This window comes from Mustela lutreola, chromosome 3 (assembly GCF_030435805.1).
Source record: "Mustela lutreola isolate mMusLut2 chromosome 3, mMusLut2.pri, whole genome shotgun sequence".
In the NCBI taxonomy this organism is placed as follows: domain Eukaryota; kingdom Metazoa; phylum Chordata; class Mammalia; order Carnivora; family Mustelidae; genus Mustela; species Mustela lutreola.
Window position 1 is genome coordinate 123557331 of NC_081292.1, and position 19282 is coordinate 123576612.

At 35.5% G+C, this 19282-nt stretch overlaps 1 protein-coding gene across 3 annotated transcripts in view; it reads left to right on the forward strand.

Moving 5' to 3' along the window:
* KYNU (kynureninase) overlaps positions 1–18000 on the forward strand; it is a 126093-nt gene extending 108093 nt beyond the window's left edge. For 2 of the 3 annotated variants that reach the window (XM_059166757.1, XM_059166758.1), the window contains exons 12-15: positions 1341–1393; positions 3486–3571; positions 9905–10135; positions 11501–18000. In XM_059166757.1, the coding sequence (XP_059022740.1) occupies positions 1341–1393; positions 3486–3571; positions 9905–10135; positions 11501–11638 (508 nt within the window). In that variant the 3' untranslated portion in view covers positions 11639–18000. The remainder of the gene's footprint in view (positions 1–1340; positions 1394–3485; positions 3572–9904; positions 10136–11500) is intronic. The other variant, XM_059166759.1, reaches the window with a different exon arrangement.
* Positions 18001–19282: the final 1282 nt, after the last annotated feature.

The following is a 19282-nucleotide window of genomic DNA, read 5'->3' on the forward strand; positions in this document are numbered from 1 at the left end:
AGTAGCACTCTTTTCCCCATCATTGGTTTGTTTTTTGTGTCTGTCTTTTCAACATAGTATTTTAAATATTTAGGTCTATCGATATTTGCCTCTGTATTTCCTTTTGATTTTATAGTCAGAAATTTTTCTTTTCAAAACCATTTAAATATGTGAATATCTTTTCTTTACCCTTGCATTTTTTGCAATGTGACAGTTATAATTCACTAAATTGTTACCGGATCTGAGAACTGCTCTTACACTTTCTTCATTTAAAAAAAAAGATTTTATATATTTATTGGAGAGCACGAGAGAGCACATGCAAGCAGGGAGAGGGGCAGAGAGAGTGGGAGAGGCAGAGAAGCTCAAGCCGACTCTGCACTGAGAGTGAAACCCAACCAGGGGCTTAATCTCATAATCCCAAAATCATGACCTCAGCCAAACCCAGGAGTCTTAACTGACTGAGCCACCCAGGCACCCTTATTGTTATATTTTCTGTCATGTTCCATTGGCCTCCTTGATGCTTCATTCACTGGTCCTGTGCACATTAACTTCATTACTCTTAGAGCATGCTAATAGTATTAGATAGAACACACTCACCATTAGAGTCTTCTGTTTCAAAATTTATTTTCACTCATACATTCTACATAAACTGAAAAATATTTTGCCCAATTCTGACAAAGTGCCTTTGAAATTTTTATTTTGGCAGCATTAAAGCCAAAAATTTCTTTAGATAGAATATAGTACCAGAAATATTGAGTTACTATTTCTCAAATTTTATATTTTTCTTTAAGTTCTAATTCTTTTCCTCTAATATGCACACACACACATTTATATGACTTCATGCTATTTATTTATTAATCTCACTAAAATATGACATGAATCAATTTCCTTATAAAGTTATTCAAAGATTTTTGCACAATTATATAGGTTATTCTAACACCATTTCTCATTAAGGAGCCTATTGTGAAAAATATTATTGCATTAAATTATTAAATATTATTACATTAAATTATTGCATTAATTGCTTCTTCTTTTTGAACTTACACATTTGTTTTAAAATTGAAATAAAAGGTCAACATTTTGTTCATTTGAAATAAGAAAAAGATCCTTAAATACAGATTTTCAGATGATTTAACATCACAAAAATAATATAACTAGTAATAAGAATAAAATTGATTTTTATCCTCATTCTTGATAAGGTTATAAATATTAATTGCCTTATGATATCATCTAACATGTATATGCTTAAATATTTGATGACTCGCATCACAAATGGTTTTGGTATGCAGACCCCAGATTCCTGTGTTAATCGCAGTTATTTTTATAGATCAAAATATCTGATGTTGTTATTTATGTTTTAGGTTAGTGGGATGGTTTGGCCATGAACTCAGCACCCGATTTAAGATGGATAACAGTAAGTGTATTCAGTTTCACTTCCCACGTCATTTCATTTTACCTTTATTTCAATTTTCATCTGTCTTTGTATGATATGTAATGTACAGGCCTCATGGAGAGTGCACTTTGAAAATGCCACTGAGAATTCTTAAAATAAGAAATGACATTTCCAGAGTGTAAGACTAAGTGTTTGTAGATTTTAGCATGAATTTGAGTCTATCCCTTTGTAGGGAGATAAGTGGAAGGGAAATGTAATGTACAAGACTGAGATCTCATCAACATTGAGGACCCAAAACATCAGGCAGTGAGGACAGAAAGGAATGTTTTGCTTGTAGTCAGACCCGGAGAGACAGGTGTCAATCGCACTTTGCTGCTTAATCGTTTTGTGATGCTGCACAAATTACATCATCTTGGGTTTTTTGTTTTCCTTCTCGCATATCTAATGTGAATAATAAAATCTGTGTCTCTCGGGGTCTGATGGGAGAGTGAGACAGGTTCAAAGCTGTAAACCAAGTAGCACATACATAATAGTGCTATCGAATAAATGTTCGTTTTTAGCTCACTTTTGTCAGTTTTTCCTTTTGTGGCTTTTGCCACACACCAAACAATAGCAGTTGAACCCCAGCAGATAGAAATAAAAGTACACCATGTGCGGCGTGCCGCCCCACTGTCCTACTTTTTCCTGAATGACTGACTCTATTCTTCAGTCACGTTGGAGACAGAAAGCTTCCTAAATGTTTTGAGAGTTTCTTCAGTTCAATTTGACCCTTCAGACTGCTACCAACCTGAATTAACTATTTTAAATAAATTCACATTTGCAAAAAACAAGATACAAATGATTAAGTCGGGCTCTTTCATTCAAATCAAGAAACCTGGATTTTATCCTGGCTGCTGAAATCATTAGCTCTGTGGTTATGCCAGTTACTTAAATCTTTTGTGATGGGTTTTCTTATCTGTAAACGAGAGAATTGGACTATATCAGGAGTGGGCAAAGTCTCTCTCTGAAGGGCTAAAGATGAGATCTTTTAACCTTTTGTAGCTATGCTGTCTCTCTGGCAAATACTCAGTTCTGCCATTGTGCTTCCAACATGGTCATAGACATAAAAGAGTGAATGTGGCTATGTTCCAATGAAACTTTGTTTAAAAAACAAGTCGAGGGCCAGATTGGTCCCCAGGACATAGTTTATTTAGCCCTGGATTAGATGCATCTCTAAAGACCTAGAATACCTTCTAATGCTCTTTAAGTCAGTTTTAGCTTTAATTCGATCTCCAACTAGCAATCTTAACTCTATTGCATTCGATTAGCTACTATTCAATCTAATTGATTCTAATTAGGATATCTGTTATTAATTTACCTTTTAAATATGTCGTACTAAAATCATTTTTTAAAAGATTTTATTTATTTGTTTGACAGAGAGAGAGATCACAAGTAGGCAGAGCAGCAGGCAGAGAAAGAGGGGGGGAAGCAGGCTCCCCGCCCGGCAGAGAACCCGACGTGGGGTTCAATCCCAGGACCCTGAGACCACGACCCGAGCTGAAGGCAGAGGCTTAACCCATTGAACTACCCAGTCACCCCTTAAATCATTTTTTTAAAAGCCTTTGTCCCCCTAGTAGAAGCCAAATGACCTAATAATCTTAGTGCTGAAAGTTACCTTCCTAGGTCATTTCAATCACATTTCTGCCTTTGGATGGCATTACAATTACAAACCATTAAAATCTTGATGTTTTTCTCTCATTGACATGGTTTTCTAGTAGACAAAGCAAAGCATGGGCAGAATAAGGAACGCTGATTTGGGAGTGGGAGGACAGAGGATGTGGTTCAGAGTAGAAAAGATCATTTTTATGGTCTAAGAGCTCTAGGATTTGGTAGGCTGCTATGAAATGGGGGCAGGGGGGACAGACATTGCAGGTGAAGGAAAAAAAATATGCCACTATTTTAGGTCCATGGAGTCTCTTTTAAATACCTCGGAAAACCTAGTAATAAAAGGTTTTAAATATTACTCTTTCTCTCTACTACCTCAGTGTCATTAAAAAAAAAAAAAAAAACCCACAGAGGACATTTTTTAAGGTGCATTCTATTTTAAAAAAATGACATGATGTTTAATTTTCAGAACTACAGTTGATCCCTGGGGTCGGTGGATTTCGAATTTCAAACCCTCCCATTTTGTTGGTCTGCTCCTTACATGCTAGTTTAGAGGTAAGTGATCTATGCTTCAACTTCACACATCTTATATTTTTTTAAAGATTTATTTACTTATTTATTTATTTGACAAAGGGAGAGATCACAAGAAGGCAGAGATGCAGGCAGAGAGAGAGAAGAGAAAGCAGGTTCCCTGCTGAGCAGAGAGCCCGATGCGGGGCTTGATCCCAGGATGCCCAGGACTCTGGGATCATGACCCGAGCCGAAGGCAGAGGTCTTAACCCACGAGCCACCCAGGCGCCCCTTCAACTTTACACATCTTGACCAATGTCTTTACTTGACTGTGACCTGTCGTAGGACCATCTCTGCTAAACAGCAAGATTAATGTGACTGTGTATAAACAGTGATCAAGGCCAGTGTTCTTCACGACAGTGACTGTGGCCTAATTGCCATCTTTTATTTCTATCCCCAGCCTCAGCACGGTGCTTGGCACATAATAAATGTTGGCATTTGATAAATGTTTTGAAACTGAGCCAGGGAATACATGTTTTTAGTTCCACTTAGAATTTGTATGAACTTAAATAAGTTGTTCAATCTTCTCATGGTCTCTCTATTACAAAATAACCATGCAATATTTAATTCTTTTTAAATTTACTTATTCAGCATTTATCTATTAAAGTATTATGTGCTGGACATTGTTGTGATTACTGGGGACTCTGCTGCTGCTGGTTCTGGGAGTCAATGAAAAGTGTCTTGTCTCAAAGTGCCATGTCACAGAACTATATACTTAAGAAAAAAAAATAGAATCCTTCAAAGTAAGCCAAAGATTGAGTAAGGTTGTCTCATGAGGTTAAGCTGATTTTTTTAAAAATTGGAGTGTCTGTGGCATTATATTCTTGTATAATCTCTACTATTACTGCCTTAGTATAGATTTTTTAGTAAATTCATACTTATAGTTAAAATTAGTTTTACCCTAATCAATGATATTCAAGGAATCAACTTGGTTTTCTAGATGTGCTTATCTACCTTTCTACCTATTTATATAAATATATACTTATGTTTAAGTATGTTTATGTTAATATTCATATGTATATCTATGTAACTTAATTATTTGGATATTAATTTCAGTATGAGACTAAATTTATTTAAGTAAATATATATTAAATAATTATATGCTATATAATTAATATTAATACATATATTAAGTAAATATATTTTTATATACATACATAGAGTAAAATATATTTTAGGTAGATATGTATGGGTTTTTTGTAAATATGCATTTCTAACAGATTTTAAATATATAGCTATTCAAAAGAGAATTTGACTTTTTTAACTTAAAGTGTTTTAAGATCATCTAGTTTGTGATATTTTAGGAAATCCTGTTGTGGAGTATTTCGGAATGAATGAATGGATAGACTTCGAAGATCTTTTCTAAACCTAAATTCTAGAATTTTGTGACCATGCAAAGCAGTTTCTCACTTTAGCCACTGGGTGGCAGTGTCAAGTTCTTTCTTTTTTTTTTTTTTTTAAATACAACCTTACCACTACACATCCCCATTTAAAAAGCACCTTCTCAGTGTGACCACTAGATGGAGCTTGTGTTGTTTACGCTTTTTAGGCAGTTTTTTTTTTTTTTAATTTTTTTTTTAATTGAAAATAGACCCAGTAACAAGATTTTCTCAGCCAGTGAAAAAAAATTTTTAAATTTTTAAAATTTTTTTGGGGGGGAGTAGTGAGAGAATCTGCTTAGCAAGTTAGATAATGATATTTGAATTGTTTTTATAGTATCTATTCAGAGCAACACTTCTGTTAAATGTTTTAAAATGAAATAAAATTTTGCTCACTTTGCAAGTTTGTATCAGGAAGAAAATAAGTTTCAGTGTGAAAACACCAAGGTGTACCTTAGGAAGAACTAGTACTAAAGTTATTTGGTCTGATTTTCCTTATCTTTGCAAATGGGTTCTCAGCCAGATCTAGAAATTTTAGACACTCTAACTTTCATATGTTTCTGCAATGGACTGGTTTCAAGTATTTACCCCTTCTGCTATGAGAAAGAAATCACATTTTCAGTTTTTCTACCACTGGTTCTCCAGGCTAGGCTTGAATGATAAAAAGCACAGAAATGTTTACCGCTAGTCACCTGGACAAAGTTTTTGTTTTCAGCTGGAATCTGAAGATTGATTTATTTTCTTTCTTTAACACTTAAACTTAGCAAAAACACTCTAAAACCAACAAGAAGTGGGATTGTACTTCTCTGGAGCATCTTATCTCTTACGTATTTCTCTTGAGCCTCTTAGAAATACCTTAAGTTATTTGCTGCTGGGCTCCATTCTAACCAAAATTATTATTATTTTTTTAAAGACTTTATTTATTTATTTGACAGACAGAGATCACAAGTAGGCAGAGAGACAGAGGGAAGCAGGCTCCCTGCTGAGCAAAGAGCCTGATATGGGGCTCGATCCCAGAACTCTGGGATCATGACCTGAGCCGAAGGCCGAGAGGCTTTAACCCACTGAGCCACCCAGGTGCCCCTAACCAAAATTATTTTTAACTAATCCAGCATTATGTTGAAAAAGTGTTTTTTGAAATTCTTCCTCCTCATTATAAATTGCAAAATTCTGAAATGACAAAACAGTGCATCTCTTTGCTTCTTATTCTTTACCTAAGCACTAAAATGTTCTACTCCCTAGATGCCACATGAGTAAGCATGAGGGCCGCCGTTATGTTGTTCATGCCCTTGTTTACATTATAGCATTATAAGAGACAGGTAATTAAAGTTCAAATAAGTGAGAAATAGATGCATGAATCAAAGTGCCTTTTCTTGTAGCTACTTGTCTTTCAAAAAATATCCAACATAGTCAGAAATCAACTGGAGGAGAGATTCTAAACCCAAGAATCAGTGCACATGGATATGATACCAGCTTGACAATATGATCTTTTAAAATATTAATACGTTTTGTTTATAATGACTTGTGCATTCAGTTGAATGATGGTATGAAAAATAGCACCTTATAATCATTTTCAAACTGTCTTTTTTATATATTATTGGCTATTTATACCACATATTTTTTCTTTTAAGATTTTATTTATTTATTTGACAGAGATCACAAGTAGGCAGAGAAGCAGGCAGAGACAGAGGAGGAAGCAGGCTCCCCGCTGAGCAGAGAGCTTGATGCAGGGCTCGATCCCAGGACCCTGGGATCATGACCTGAGCCTAAAGCAGAGGCTTTAATACACTGAGCCACCCAGCGGCCTCTATACCACATATTTATATAGTACAAATAGAAATATGTATGATACAAATACAGTACAAAATATGGTAGGAACCAGGAGGCATACTGTAGCCCTCATAGGGACACTGAGTGTGACCTTAGGTGACAACTGTCACTTGACTACATGTACTCTTGAGTTCATTTGTCTCATTTTTAAAATGAAGATATTTATAGAAAATTACTTCAGAAATCTCAGTTTTCCAACTGCTAACTTGAAATAAAAATATATCTGTTGTATTTTGAAGGGCCATGCTTGTATTCAGTGATAGGTAGATGATTTTAGACTTTTCAGTATATGATTTATAATGAAATAAATAGCTCCAAAATACAAAATTGGAGCATTCAATTAAAATATACATCAAGTAAAAAGAAGTGTACTGTGTGATTCCTCAGAAAGTGATTAGGTGGCCAATTTTAAGAATTTTAGAGAAAAAAATATGACAGTAGAAAACATCATACTATACTTATTTTTTCTCATTTAAACTTCTCTAACTTTTTTAGCTTTGTATTCATTTTTCTTGGTAAGAAAAATAACCCATGTAGTTGAAATTCTGCCAAAAATTGTTATAAGCTGAATATTTTCAAACTACAGTTTTCAGTTTTTCTAATTAAAAAAAAATTCTTTCTCAGTACAGAAAGCATAGAAATAATGAGATACCAAAAAGAAGTTTATTGTATTCTTCAGTTAATTCCTGTTATCCCCTCTTAATATTTTTTAAAAATATTTAATTTTTTTATTTGAAAGAGAGAATGAGAGAGAGAGCACGCATGCATACGAGAGTGGGGAGGGGTAGAGGGAGAAGCAGAGTCCCCGCAGAGCAGTGAGCCTGTTACAGGAGTGGATTCTAGGATCATGACCCAAGTTAAAGGCAGTTGCTTAACCAATTGAGCCACCCAGCCACGACCACCCCCTTTTAATATTTTTATGTGAGTTCTCAGAACAGACCTTTACAGCCTCTGACAGGATTTTAAGAGTGCCTCATAGTCTAGCTGCCCTTAATGTGGTTTAATGATGGAAAATGGTTTCATATTTAAAAGTTATTTTATTATCGGGTCACCTGGGTGGCTCAGTGGTTTAAGCCGCTGCCTTCGGCTCAGGTCATGATCCCAGGGTCCTGGGATAGAGCCCCGCATCGGGATCTCTGCTCGGTGGGGAGCCTGCTTCCTCCTCTCTCTCTGCCTGCTTCCCTGCCTACTTGTGATCTCTGTCTGTCAAATAAATAAATAAAATCTTTAAAAAAAATAAATAAAAGTTATTTTATTATCAAAGAGTAATGGTATGTTAAATTTGGGACTACTTGTCCTAAAAAAATGGGTTTCTAGCTATCAGAGAAATCTGCAAGAACAAAATCTCCTTTAAAAAAACCTATAAACTTAAGTAATATTCCCCAAAGTCTTACTAACCTAAGAATACAAATGAAATATCATTAAAAGTAGTACTTCACACATTGCTCCTACCTGTATCTTATGGGGCTTATAGCAGAACCAGAAAATTTTTCAGAATTATTTATAAATCAAATGTTCCTTGAATTACTATTAATTTCCAAAGAGAAGCTCGGAAAAATTCCTCTCCTATTCTTTTACTCCTACCCTGCCAACAAAACCACTGGTGGGTCGTGCTTTGCTTCTCTCTGCCCCTGCCCTCTGTGAGAATTGATTCTTGCTATAGGCTCTCTTGATCCAAAAGTTCGCTGTGTTCCCTTGAGTCTGCCTTGTGCCAGATCCACTCACATTTTGTTTTATAGCAGACAGTGAAGAGATGGCTCCTGTCAGATGCCGTGTAGTTCGGGCTACCTGAGTGACTCGGGTTACCTCCTTGTACTGCCCATCCCAGATACCTTCTGAGATCTACACACCTCGACCTGCTTCCACAGTCTGTGATGTGTGGTTGAGGACAGAGACCAATGCCATTCCCATCTTCCTTGGAAACCGTTACCTTCGATACAAATCCCTTTTGTCTCCTTCAGCCAAATCTGCAGCTTCCGTGCCGTACAGATCAAGGCACTCTTTGCCCAGATGGTTTGAGTTCTATTAGAATGCCTGCTCACACATGCCCCGCACATACACAGAAATAACTATTTTCCCAAGCTTCATAAAGTCTAGATGTCACTGAACGACCCTGTCTTTGCTCTGTGACATAACATGATACAGAAAAGGGATATTAAGCGACATGCCAGTGCATCACGCTGTTTGAAGTTCATTCAGTTCTTATATGTAGGATATATTTTTAAACTCTGTTTGACCTGAAGAGATAAGCTAGAAAAGCATGTCTGTTTTGACCTCTAGTGTTCCAACAACAGTTACTGTGTGCACTTGTCACTCATCTTAATATAAAACACCTCAGGCAGCAAATGGCATGTGTTCACACCAGTGCTGGAGTTTAGCAGGGGAAAAAATGATGAAAGAAGAAGGAAAGATAAATGGAAAGAGTGAGAGGGAGAGAGGGAAGAGAGACAGAAACACACACACAGAAACGCGAGCCTACCGGCCTCAGTACTAACATATATATTATCTAACATCACTTGCTTCCCTGTCTGACAATACTTGTTTTATTATTTAACTGCTTATTTCCTGACTGTTAACTGGGGAGATTCAGGAATTGGTAGGACAATTAAAAGCAATCTCGGTCACACTGCCTTTCGTATGTACAAGCGTGTTTAGCCCTTATTATACTGTGTGGATCAAAAAACTATCAGAATTTAAAAAAAAAAAAGTCTTCTTGATTGTGGTTAAGTAAAATGGTTGTGAGGAAAAGGTTTGAATTCCATTATGTTTAAATGCATTTGTTAAGGTATGTTTTCTTACATTAATTATACTAAGTTGACTTAAAATAACTCTAAAAGAATGTTATCCTAACTTATTTTTCTTCTTCTTCTCTTGCAAGTATTGTTTAAATGACATTTGTATGGTTTTTCCTGTCACAGCAACTTTATATTCGGCTTTCAGTGGCCAAGCATTTAAAAGAGGACATGTTTTTACGAAGGATTATCTAAAATGGGATGTTTTTGGAAAGGTCGAAAGTGGGCATTTCCTTTTTTAACATGGTTCTCGGTTAATTTTTGCTTCGTTGTACATCAACAAGACACTGTTAATCAGATTGCTTCTTTTTCTGTAGATCTTTAAGCAAGCAACTATGAAAGCATTGAGGAGAAAATCTATTTTGCTCACTGGTTATCTGGAATACTTGATCAAGCATTATTATAACAAAGATAAAGCAGATACCAAGAAACCATTTGTGAACATAATTACTCCAGCCAGCATAGAGGACCGCGGATGCCAGCTTACACTAACGTTTTCTGTTCCAATAAAATGTGTTTTCCAAGAACTAGAAAAACGAGGAGTGGTTGTAAGTATATCTCTTGCTTTGCTACCCGGTTTTCTCTCTGGGTTGCATGTTGGGGATAAAATTGGGGTTCTTTGGTTAATTTACTGTCGCATGTTATTTCACATCGGTCAGTCAATGAGGATAGATTGCCAACTAAATATTCATCACTGTGCTAACTGAAGGCATAGAGCTCTGTCGTTTCTGATAAAAGGGAAGAAGCCACAAATTTTGAATATAGGAACCCGTCTTCTATAATTTATTCATTCTGTTCATTACAGTTTAAGCCGAAAAAAAAAATGTTTCATTATAATCAATGAAGACATGTTTTCACTAGTTTCTACCAGTGAAAGCCCAAGTATGTATGTTTATTGAATATACAGAATTAAATAACATAACAGTGGGGAGGAAGAAAAGAAGTCAGTTTTATTTAGCTGTTTGTTTGAGCCAAGGCATTCCAACCTTGTCATTTAGTCAAAAAAGAACTGCAAACCCATCTCAGGTGTGTTAACATTGTAGGGAATATATATATTTTTTTAAACCCTGAGGCCCTTAATGATCTGTTTATACTCTCTTGAAGAAAATAAGCGTTAGTAGGGTCATTTCAGGAGAAATGGTGGTCATGTATCTATCTCCAGGGACAGCGTGGTTTATCGTGTGGTCCTGTCTCTCCTGAGGAGACAGTATCTCAGATTCCAGAGGCACGGATCCATATCTCAGTGTTCCAAGTCAAGTTTTACCATTTGTAAGCTGTGTGCTCTAGGAAAGTTAATTCACCTCTATTGGTTTGAGTTTTCACATCTGCATTTGGGGGGCAAAAATGCCTCCAAAAGTTGTTGTGAGAATTAAATGGTCCAGTGCACATAAACCAAATATTGAGTGTACTAACTCACAGTGGGTATTTTTTTGAAGATCAGTCATAGCGATCTTCAGTCTAGACCAAATTATTTGGGTCCATTTTGTGACATTTCAGAGATAGTGCCAACTCCTTACTGATGTGATAAGAGATTAAAGGATCCAACGTAAAGAATATTGACTAAAACTCTCCATGTCCCGGTATGTTCATTTAAATTCACCCAAGGGTTCTAATCTCTCCAGAGTCTTCCCACCAGTAAATTATATCCATGACTTACTGAACACTTCAAGATGATTGCTGAGTAGATTTCAGGAAAACTTTTGGATACACATGATATTCATATTTTAGCTATTATTAAGAGGAGAGTTTCCATGAACACAGAAACATGCTTTACTACAAGTAAAAAAAAATGTTTATATATTAAGTTTTAGGGAAATTAGCATAATTGTTTTAAGTTTATCTTGAGTGTAGATTTTTCATCATGTGAGTAATGATAATGTTATTGTGACTTTATTTCCTACCCCTCCCCACAGTGTGACAAGCGAGAACCAAATGGCATCCGAGTGGCTCCAGTTCCTCTCTACAACTCTTTTCATGATGTTCATAAGTTTATCAGTCTCCTCACTTCTGCACTTGACTCTGCAGAGATCAAAAATAGCAGCGTTTTCTAAAACAACTTCAGCAAGTGTTACTGAAAGTTTCTATGGTTATTTTATTATTATTTTCAAATTTTAATGATTAGAAGTTTTCCAAGACTGATTACACATACTTGGCAATGAATTATATACTTTACAGAAAAATCTGAAATATCTTTTCCAAGAGTCTGTGATCTGAGGAATCCACATGTCTGTCCAATTTCTTCATACTTGGTGGATCAAAGTTTTACTGGTTTAAGTATTATGTACACAATCTTAGCCATCATATTTTGTGGTCAGTGAATGTTTTATGTTGACTTAATTTATAATTTGACAACTTCATAATATGTGTGCGGTTCTTTTGTGTCAATTTTAGAAATGTTACTTTAGTTTTAATTTACCAAAGAGTTTCTTATAGTCATTATAATTTCACAGTCTGATAGATGCATGATTTTGCAGTATTCCATCCAACTCTAAGGAAGAAAAAATATATTTTCTAGGACAGTAGCTTTCAAATATTTTGGCCATGGCCCACACTAAGAAATATATTTAATCTCAGAGACTAGTATTTATATGTGTTTATACCTTATTTATTGATTCTAATATACAAATTGTATCATATTTTAACATCTGTGACAGAATTTATTTTTCAGTTTTTAGTCAACAATTCTTATAGTTGCCACTGACCATTCTGTCATGTTACCATCCCTGGCATCAGCATGCTTCTCACAGTGAACAGATGATTTTTAAAAAGAGGCATCTATAGAAAAAGCAGAAGTGTCATAAATTATTGGTCTATGCTGTACCATTTATTATTCACTTTCTCTTATTACAGTAAGTGTTGGTTGAGACTTATTACATTTATTTCCAAGCTAACTCTTGGGTCCTAATCCATTTTACAAAGTTTGTTCCTTATTTTTTTAATGGGGACTTGTGCTGATAGAAGTCTGTCCATGGTACCTGTCTTTGCAGTGGTGAAACGAGTCATCCCGAGATACTTGCGACTAAGAATTAGAATTAGCAAATGAGTGCTTCATCTCTCCCCTTCTGACCCGAATGTATGGGCCATTCTTTCCACTAGGAAACTACAGTCACACTCAACCCTATAGGACTTTCCAGGTTTTCAGCTGTTGTTGCTACAGCTACTATTCATGAATTGGCAAAATAGTCTACATTCATATACCTGGGCAGGAAGAAGGAATGACTATACATAATTAGTACCCCTGATGAACAAATTTGAATGAAATTAACTTAGACAACCGTTAGAGTTAAATAAAAAGATGCAGAACTGACAGCAGTATCAGCACCTTTGGTGATAAATGTATTAAGTACTCGTCATGTACCATGTATGGTGCTGATCTATTCATACGTTATCTTATTTATCTTATTTGACCCTGCACAACTTCACAGAGAAGAAATCGTTTTGAATCTCATAGAAGTAAGCAAAACAGACATGGTTTCAGTTCTCAGGAAACATGCAGTTTAGTGGGAGAAAGAGGTAATAAAACATACAAACACCCAAGTAAATATATGATTACAAACTATAGGCTTTATGAAAGAAAAACATGATACTATAAGAGAAAAATCTCAAGCTTATTAATTAGATGGCCAAGTAAGGGTGTATGAAAGTGATTGTAAGTTTCAAGTTCTTAAATACCGTGCAAAAAAATAAAAAAAAAAAAGAATTCTTGCTAATTACATTAAAATCACATCAAATTATGTATACAAATTATTCAAAGAATAATCAATACTATGTCCTCAATCACACAGGCTAGGAAGCAGAGTATTAGAAATGCCCTTTTCTCTGCTTGTATTCCCCTTCCTCCCCAAATCCAGAGATAACCATTGAATAATATTTTGTGTTAACCATTCCCTTATTTTCATTGAAGGTTTATATCTATGTATATATCCATAAAAATACATTAGCCAATACTGTCTGTGTGTGAACATCGTGTAAATATAATTGTATATATTCTGCTTCTTTTACTCAAAATCAAGTTTTTGAGATTTACCCATTTGTTACATACAGCTTTGTACCCATTTTCATTGCTGCTCAGTGTTCTGGTATATAATTGGAGTTACTAATTGTGTATTTATTCTTGGAGTTACTCATTTTCCATGACTAATGAACATTGAGTTTTTCCAAATATTTTTAACATTGCAACAATGCTGCTATTAACATTCTTGGTACACAGGTTCACATGTTTGCCTAGGACATATAACTCTGAAAATGTTGGGCCATAGGACACACACATGTTCAACTTCACAGTGCAACATTAAACTCTTCTCCCAAAAGGTTGGACCTCTAACCAATATTAACCAGTACTAACATTTCCTACTTCTAACCAGTAGGAAATGAGAGTTCTCTTGATCCTTGCCAATAGTAGCTGCTGATCGCTTTTGTCATGTATGCCGGCTAAAATAGGGTGATTACTGAACTAACAGAATGAATGTATAACTGCCACAGAAGTAGGAGGAACATAATGAATACATATACATACACTGCAGTTTATGCTTCCGAAACTGTCCTTTATCTGTGGACTGAGCCAACACTAGAATTTTACCTGAGTTTTATCTTTGCTCAGCTCTTTTCCTTTCCCATGTTGTCTGGGAACTTGTCTGAAGTTTTTCCTGATGAGCTCCCTTCAATAAAACATAATAATCCAGGGGCGCCTGGGTGGCTCCGTCGGTTAAGTGTCAGACTCTTGGTTTCCACTTAGGTCACTATCTCGCAGGTCGTGGGATTGAGCCCCCTGTGTGGTTCCATGCTCACTGGAGAGTCTGCTTGAAAATTCCCTCTCTGCCCCTCCTTCCACTCACTCTCAAATCTTTTTAAAGAAAACTATATTAATACAAAGCCCAGCCAAAGCTCTGTTTCTAGGAAAGCCAATCTGAGAATTTCTTTCATCTAGTGTTAATAACCATAAGCCTTTTTTATTCTATATCTAGCATATGGTAAATTTCAGCTGTTTCTGTTGGTTTTCACAAATAATGCTTATTTTCTTGTGTGTATTTTACTTGTTAACTTTTCTTTTTTCTTTTTCTTTTTCTTTTTATAGGTTAACTTTAAACCACTCGTTTTATTGACACCCCCACCCCTTGGAATTCTTTGAGAACTGGATTAAAGTATGTCTTTCTAAAGACACTCATTTTTGCTTCTGCCAGTTACTCAGGGTCATTTCTAACACAAGAACACTTAAAATTTTTAAAGATTATTTATTGGAGGGGGGAGGGGGAGAGTGAAGGAGGGAGAAACTTTAGCTGACTCCCTGCTGGGGGCAGAGCTGATGTGGGGCTCCATCTCATGACCCTGAGATCACAATCTGAGCCAAAAACAAGAGTTGGATGCTTAACTGTGTCACCCAGGCACCCCTAAAATTTTTGTTTTCAGTGTTTTCAGATCACATGGGTAGTATGAGACTGGATGTGTTAATCCTCACAAGGGCCAATTTAGAGTTGCAAATTCTCTGAAGATACTAATTTTTCTTGCTGTTCTTTTACATATTCTTTGGTTGCCAACATTATGTAGGACTCTTGGATCAGTTTACTTAGTTGGCTGGTCCTGAGCTTGTTCAATGTCTCATTTAGTTACCAGCACTGAAGCTCAATGACTTCAGGATATGGCAGAAACTCTTAAGATGGAAACCATACTTTTACTTCCCAGGTTCCTGCTTTTATTTTATTTTGGGGTTCTTCGAATTTCTTACTTTCATGCCATCTCATTTTAAAAGGCTTTTTCTGGCCACTGATTTTTACTTTTGTTTTCCAGTATCTAACCCCCAGCAATATGTCAAATTGTCATGTTTTTATGACTAGAAACAAATATTAGGCACTTTCTATTTTCCCAGTAGAAAATGAATTGTGCCTTTTTAATAGTTCATGCACATTTATATAAATGCAATTCTTTTAGAGTAATACCCTTGAGAGCTATGGTAATACATAGAGCTGTCTGTGTAGCACTAAAGTAAACTTACCATCCAAAACTGACTGGGGGAAAGGCTGGGTGTGAGGGCAATAGCTAAATTTCCAATTAAAGAAACTTTTTCTACAGATATTTTCTGCTAGGTAACTTTCTCCTTGAGGTCAAAACTGTGTGAGTTCACATTCAAATTGTGTTCTGCTTTTGTTCCATAAACTGAAATTGTTAGAGCATTGATTTTTGAGTAAATGTTTTTTGCATCACCTTAAGAAAACTGTGAACACCCTGAAAGCATCATATCGTAAAGCACATCATTGGACATCACTGAATTAAGGCATCCTGTAACTGAGATAATGGATTTGATGCTTGTGTGGGTCATTAGCATCTATATTATGTGTTTTTGAAAGATAAAATTCATGTTCTGCCCTCTAGTGATATATTTTAATCTCAGCAAGACATTTATAAAGAGGAGTATTATGGACTAATGCATTTAAACATTTATGATATGTTCTAGTTTATTCCAAATATTTTTATCAATGCTCCAGTTTTCTAACTTCTGACTCTTCTAATTTCAGCTCCTGAGTCTTTTTGATATCACCTTAACTTTTTTTTTTTATTATTTGTTGCTTTTGGTGTAAGAAGATGCATGCTCACCTTGTATATTTCTTATCTCAATCCTGACATCACTTATTTCTCTAAGAATATGTGTTGCTTTGGAAGACAATGATATTTAGAAACCATAATCTCAACAGTAAGAGTGCTCATTATAATCAAGTTAATCATAGTTTCCAGGATTTTCAGTTGGCAGAGCTAGGAAATCTATATTTTAAGAGAAATTATATTTAAAATTAGACAGTAACTATGTCCTTAAAGTGGCGCATCATGAAGGAGGCAGCATCACTTGCACAGTAGTCTCGGGAATTGATGTACTTGAGTCCAGTCAAACTCTTTGGGCTATTTTCCAGTGTAAAAAAAACTGTGGGGCATAGAGAAGCTAAATGGCCCCACAAAGAAGCAAATGTGGGGGATGCTACATGGCAGCTCACTGGGTTTCCTCAACAAGTCAATGGCATGAATATGGAAGAGGTGAGGGAGAATGGACTGTTCTCATGTAGTGAAACCAAAGAGACATTAGTAAATGCAATTTATGGATTTTCTTTGGATCTTGATTCAAAGACCATTTTACAAGGAGTAGTAAATCCAATTACTGTGTTTCAAAGGTAATGTGAGGCCACCTGGGTGGCTCAGTAGGCTGAAAGTCTACGTTTGGCTCAGGTCATGACCCTGGAGTCCCAGGATTGAGTTCTGCATTGGACTCCCTGCAAATTTGCTGCTCCCTCTGACCCCTCTCCCTTCTCATGCTCTCTCTCTCACTCCTTCTAAAATGAAATAAAATAAAATAAAATAAAATAAAAACATTTAAAGGTAGTGTAATAACTCTAGTGTGTATGGTGATAGCACTAGTATAGGACCAATAAAAATGCATTGCTGAGAGAATTGAGGACATACTAACAAGGAAGAATTTTATTCAACTTGTTAGCTATGACAGATACTTAGGATGTAAGAAGATATGAATATTTTTAAATAGATACACCCAGCACATGGGAATGAAATGATACAAAGTCTGGAGTTGGCTTTGAAATTCCTCTGTCTCCCCTCCCCCCAATAAGAATGCTAACAAATAAGTTACCACACACTTAATCCACCCACATTATCTTACAGTTCTGCAGGTTACAGTGTCAGCATATATCCCACGAGATCAAACTCAAGGTTTTGGCAGGATTCCTTTCTGGAGGCATTAGGGGAAATTCCCATTTCCTTGCCTTTTTCAGCTTCTAGAAGTTGCCAATATTTCTTGGTTCTGATCTCCATCTTCAAAGCCAGCAATGTTGTATCTCTCTGACACTTCTTTTTTCATAGTCTAATAGCCTCCCTCTTCCACTTTCAAGAGCTTTTGTTATTACATTGGGCCCAACTAGATAATCCAGGTTTATCTCTGTGAAAGCCAATAGATTCATCTTAATTTCACCTGCAGTCATGATTCTCCTCTGCTATATAATGTAAAATATTCATATCTTCTGGTAATTAAGACATGAACCTCCTTGGGGGTCATTACTCTTCACACCACAGGAAGAAATGATGGATGGGAAGGAAGGAAAGAGAAAAATGTATGACAAAATCTTGATAATTCTGAAGAATTTCAAGATTCTACTTTTGTTAATACTTGAAAAATAAGCAATAAATTGTGATGGCTTAGAGAAGAATCCTGAATAACTTCCTCAAAAGTCATGATTTTAACAAAATCATGTATATAATGTTTTCCACCCATATTCTAGGATGGAAACAATCCCTTTTGTCTCCACATGTCAAAAACATTTATCTTTAATTTTCTTATGATGGATTTTGAAAGGAACATATCTTACACTATATTTGTATATATCTTTTCTCCCTATCTTAATAAAACTTGGTTAATATTTTATGTCTTGTTTTATTTTATTTTATTTTAGTACATCACTTGGTACTTACCACTTGTTGAACATAGATTTTGGCTCTTATAAGCAGGTAATTAATGAGAAGTGTACAGTTATAACAAGTCAAATATGATACCCATTTTTACCTTGAGGCCACCACTGGTATTATCACACTGCATCTTCCTTTGTTTCTAACGGGACTCAAAAGCCCTCTTCCAGTGCCCTATCCAGAAACAAACTTGAGAATGAGTTCCATTATCATAAATAATAATACTTTAAAGCATGTCTTCTCACAGAAGACAAATCAACTAACAAAGAATTCCTGGGTCTCTGTTGAAATCTCAATCACATATATTCACAATAGTATTTTAGGTGAAAAGTACTGCATTTTTGTGCCAATATTTACTAAACAGAGGTCTTAATTTTCTCTTTCCCCGTTTGTGAGAGTTTCACTTTATGCAGCTCTCCTTGCATTCTATTGTGTTAAAACAGCAAGCTTGTCAAGAATGGAGACATTGCAGTGATATATGCAGAGTCTATGGGAGACATTTTCTCTATGGGTTAAAGTAAGTAGTTGGATCAAAGTCAGGACATAGATGCTACAGCTGGTCTAGGAAAAAATGGCAATTAAGAGGAAAAAAAAGAACAGAAAGAGAGAATCACAGACAGTCTTTTTTTAGGAGGCAACAACAGAACCAGACTGTTTGAAATTGGTAACTGACTCCAAATGTCACATTTTTTCACTGAATTCTAAATAATATTGCTATTTTATAACTGTTACTTGGTTGTATTGATGGCCATATTAACTTATTTCATAACAAACTCGCTACATATATTTTTATACACTACATATATTTGTTATCTTTTTCTTATATTTCCTTCTCTCAACAATACTTAGATTTGAAGAAAAGCATGTTAAAGTTTAAAGGATATTTCTTCAAATGGCTTTCAGTTCAGTCAAAGCTGACACATGTGATCAGTTTTGGTACTTCTACTAGTACACGTGTGATTATTTATTAGAAAATCTCAAGTTCTTTAAAGATAAAATGTAAAACTAAAATAAGACAAGAAAATTGTTTTCAAGTACTTCCTTTGGGAAAGTTGTGTAAGTTACAATCATATAAGGGAACAAAACTAGTGTATACTAATCTCTATTTCTGTGTTATATTATGTATCTATCTCACAAAAATAATAGTAAATGAATATAAGTGGCATAAATATAGAAAGACCCTCCCACTGATAAGGGACAAGTGTCAACACACTTTCAAAGCAGGAAGGTAGAGGAGACTG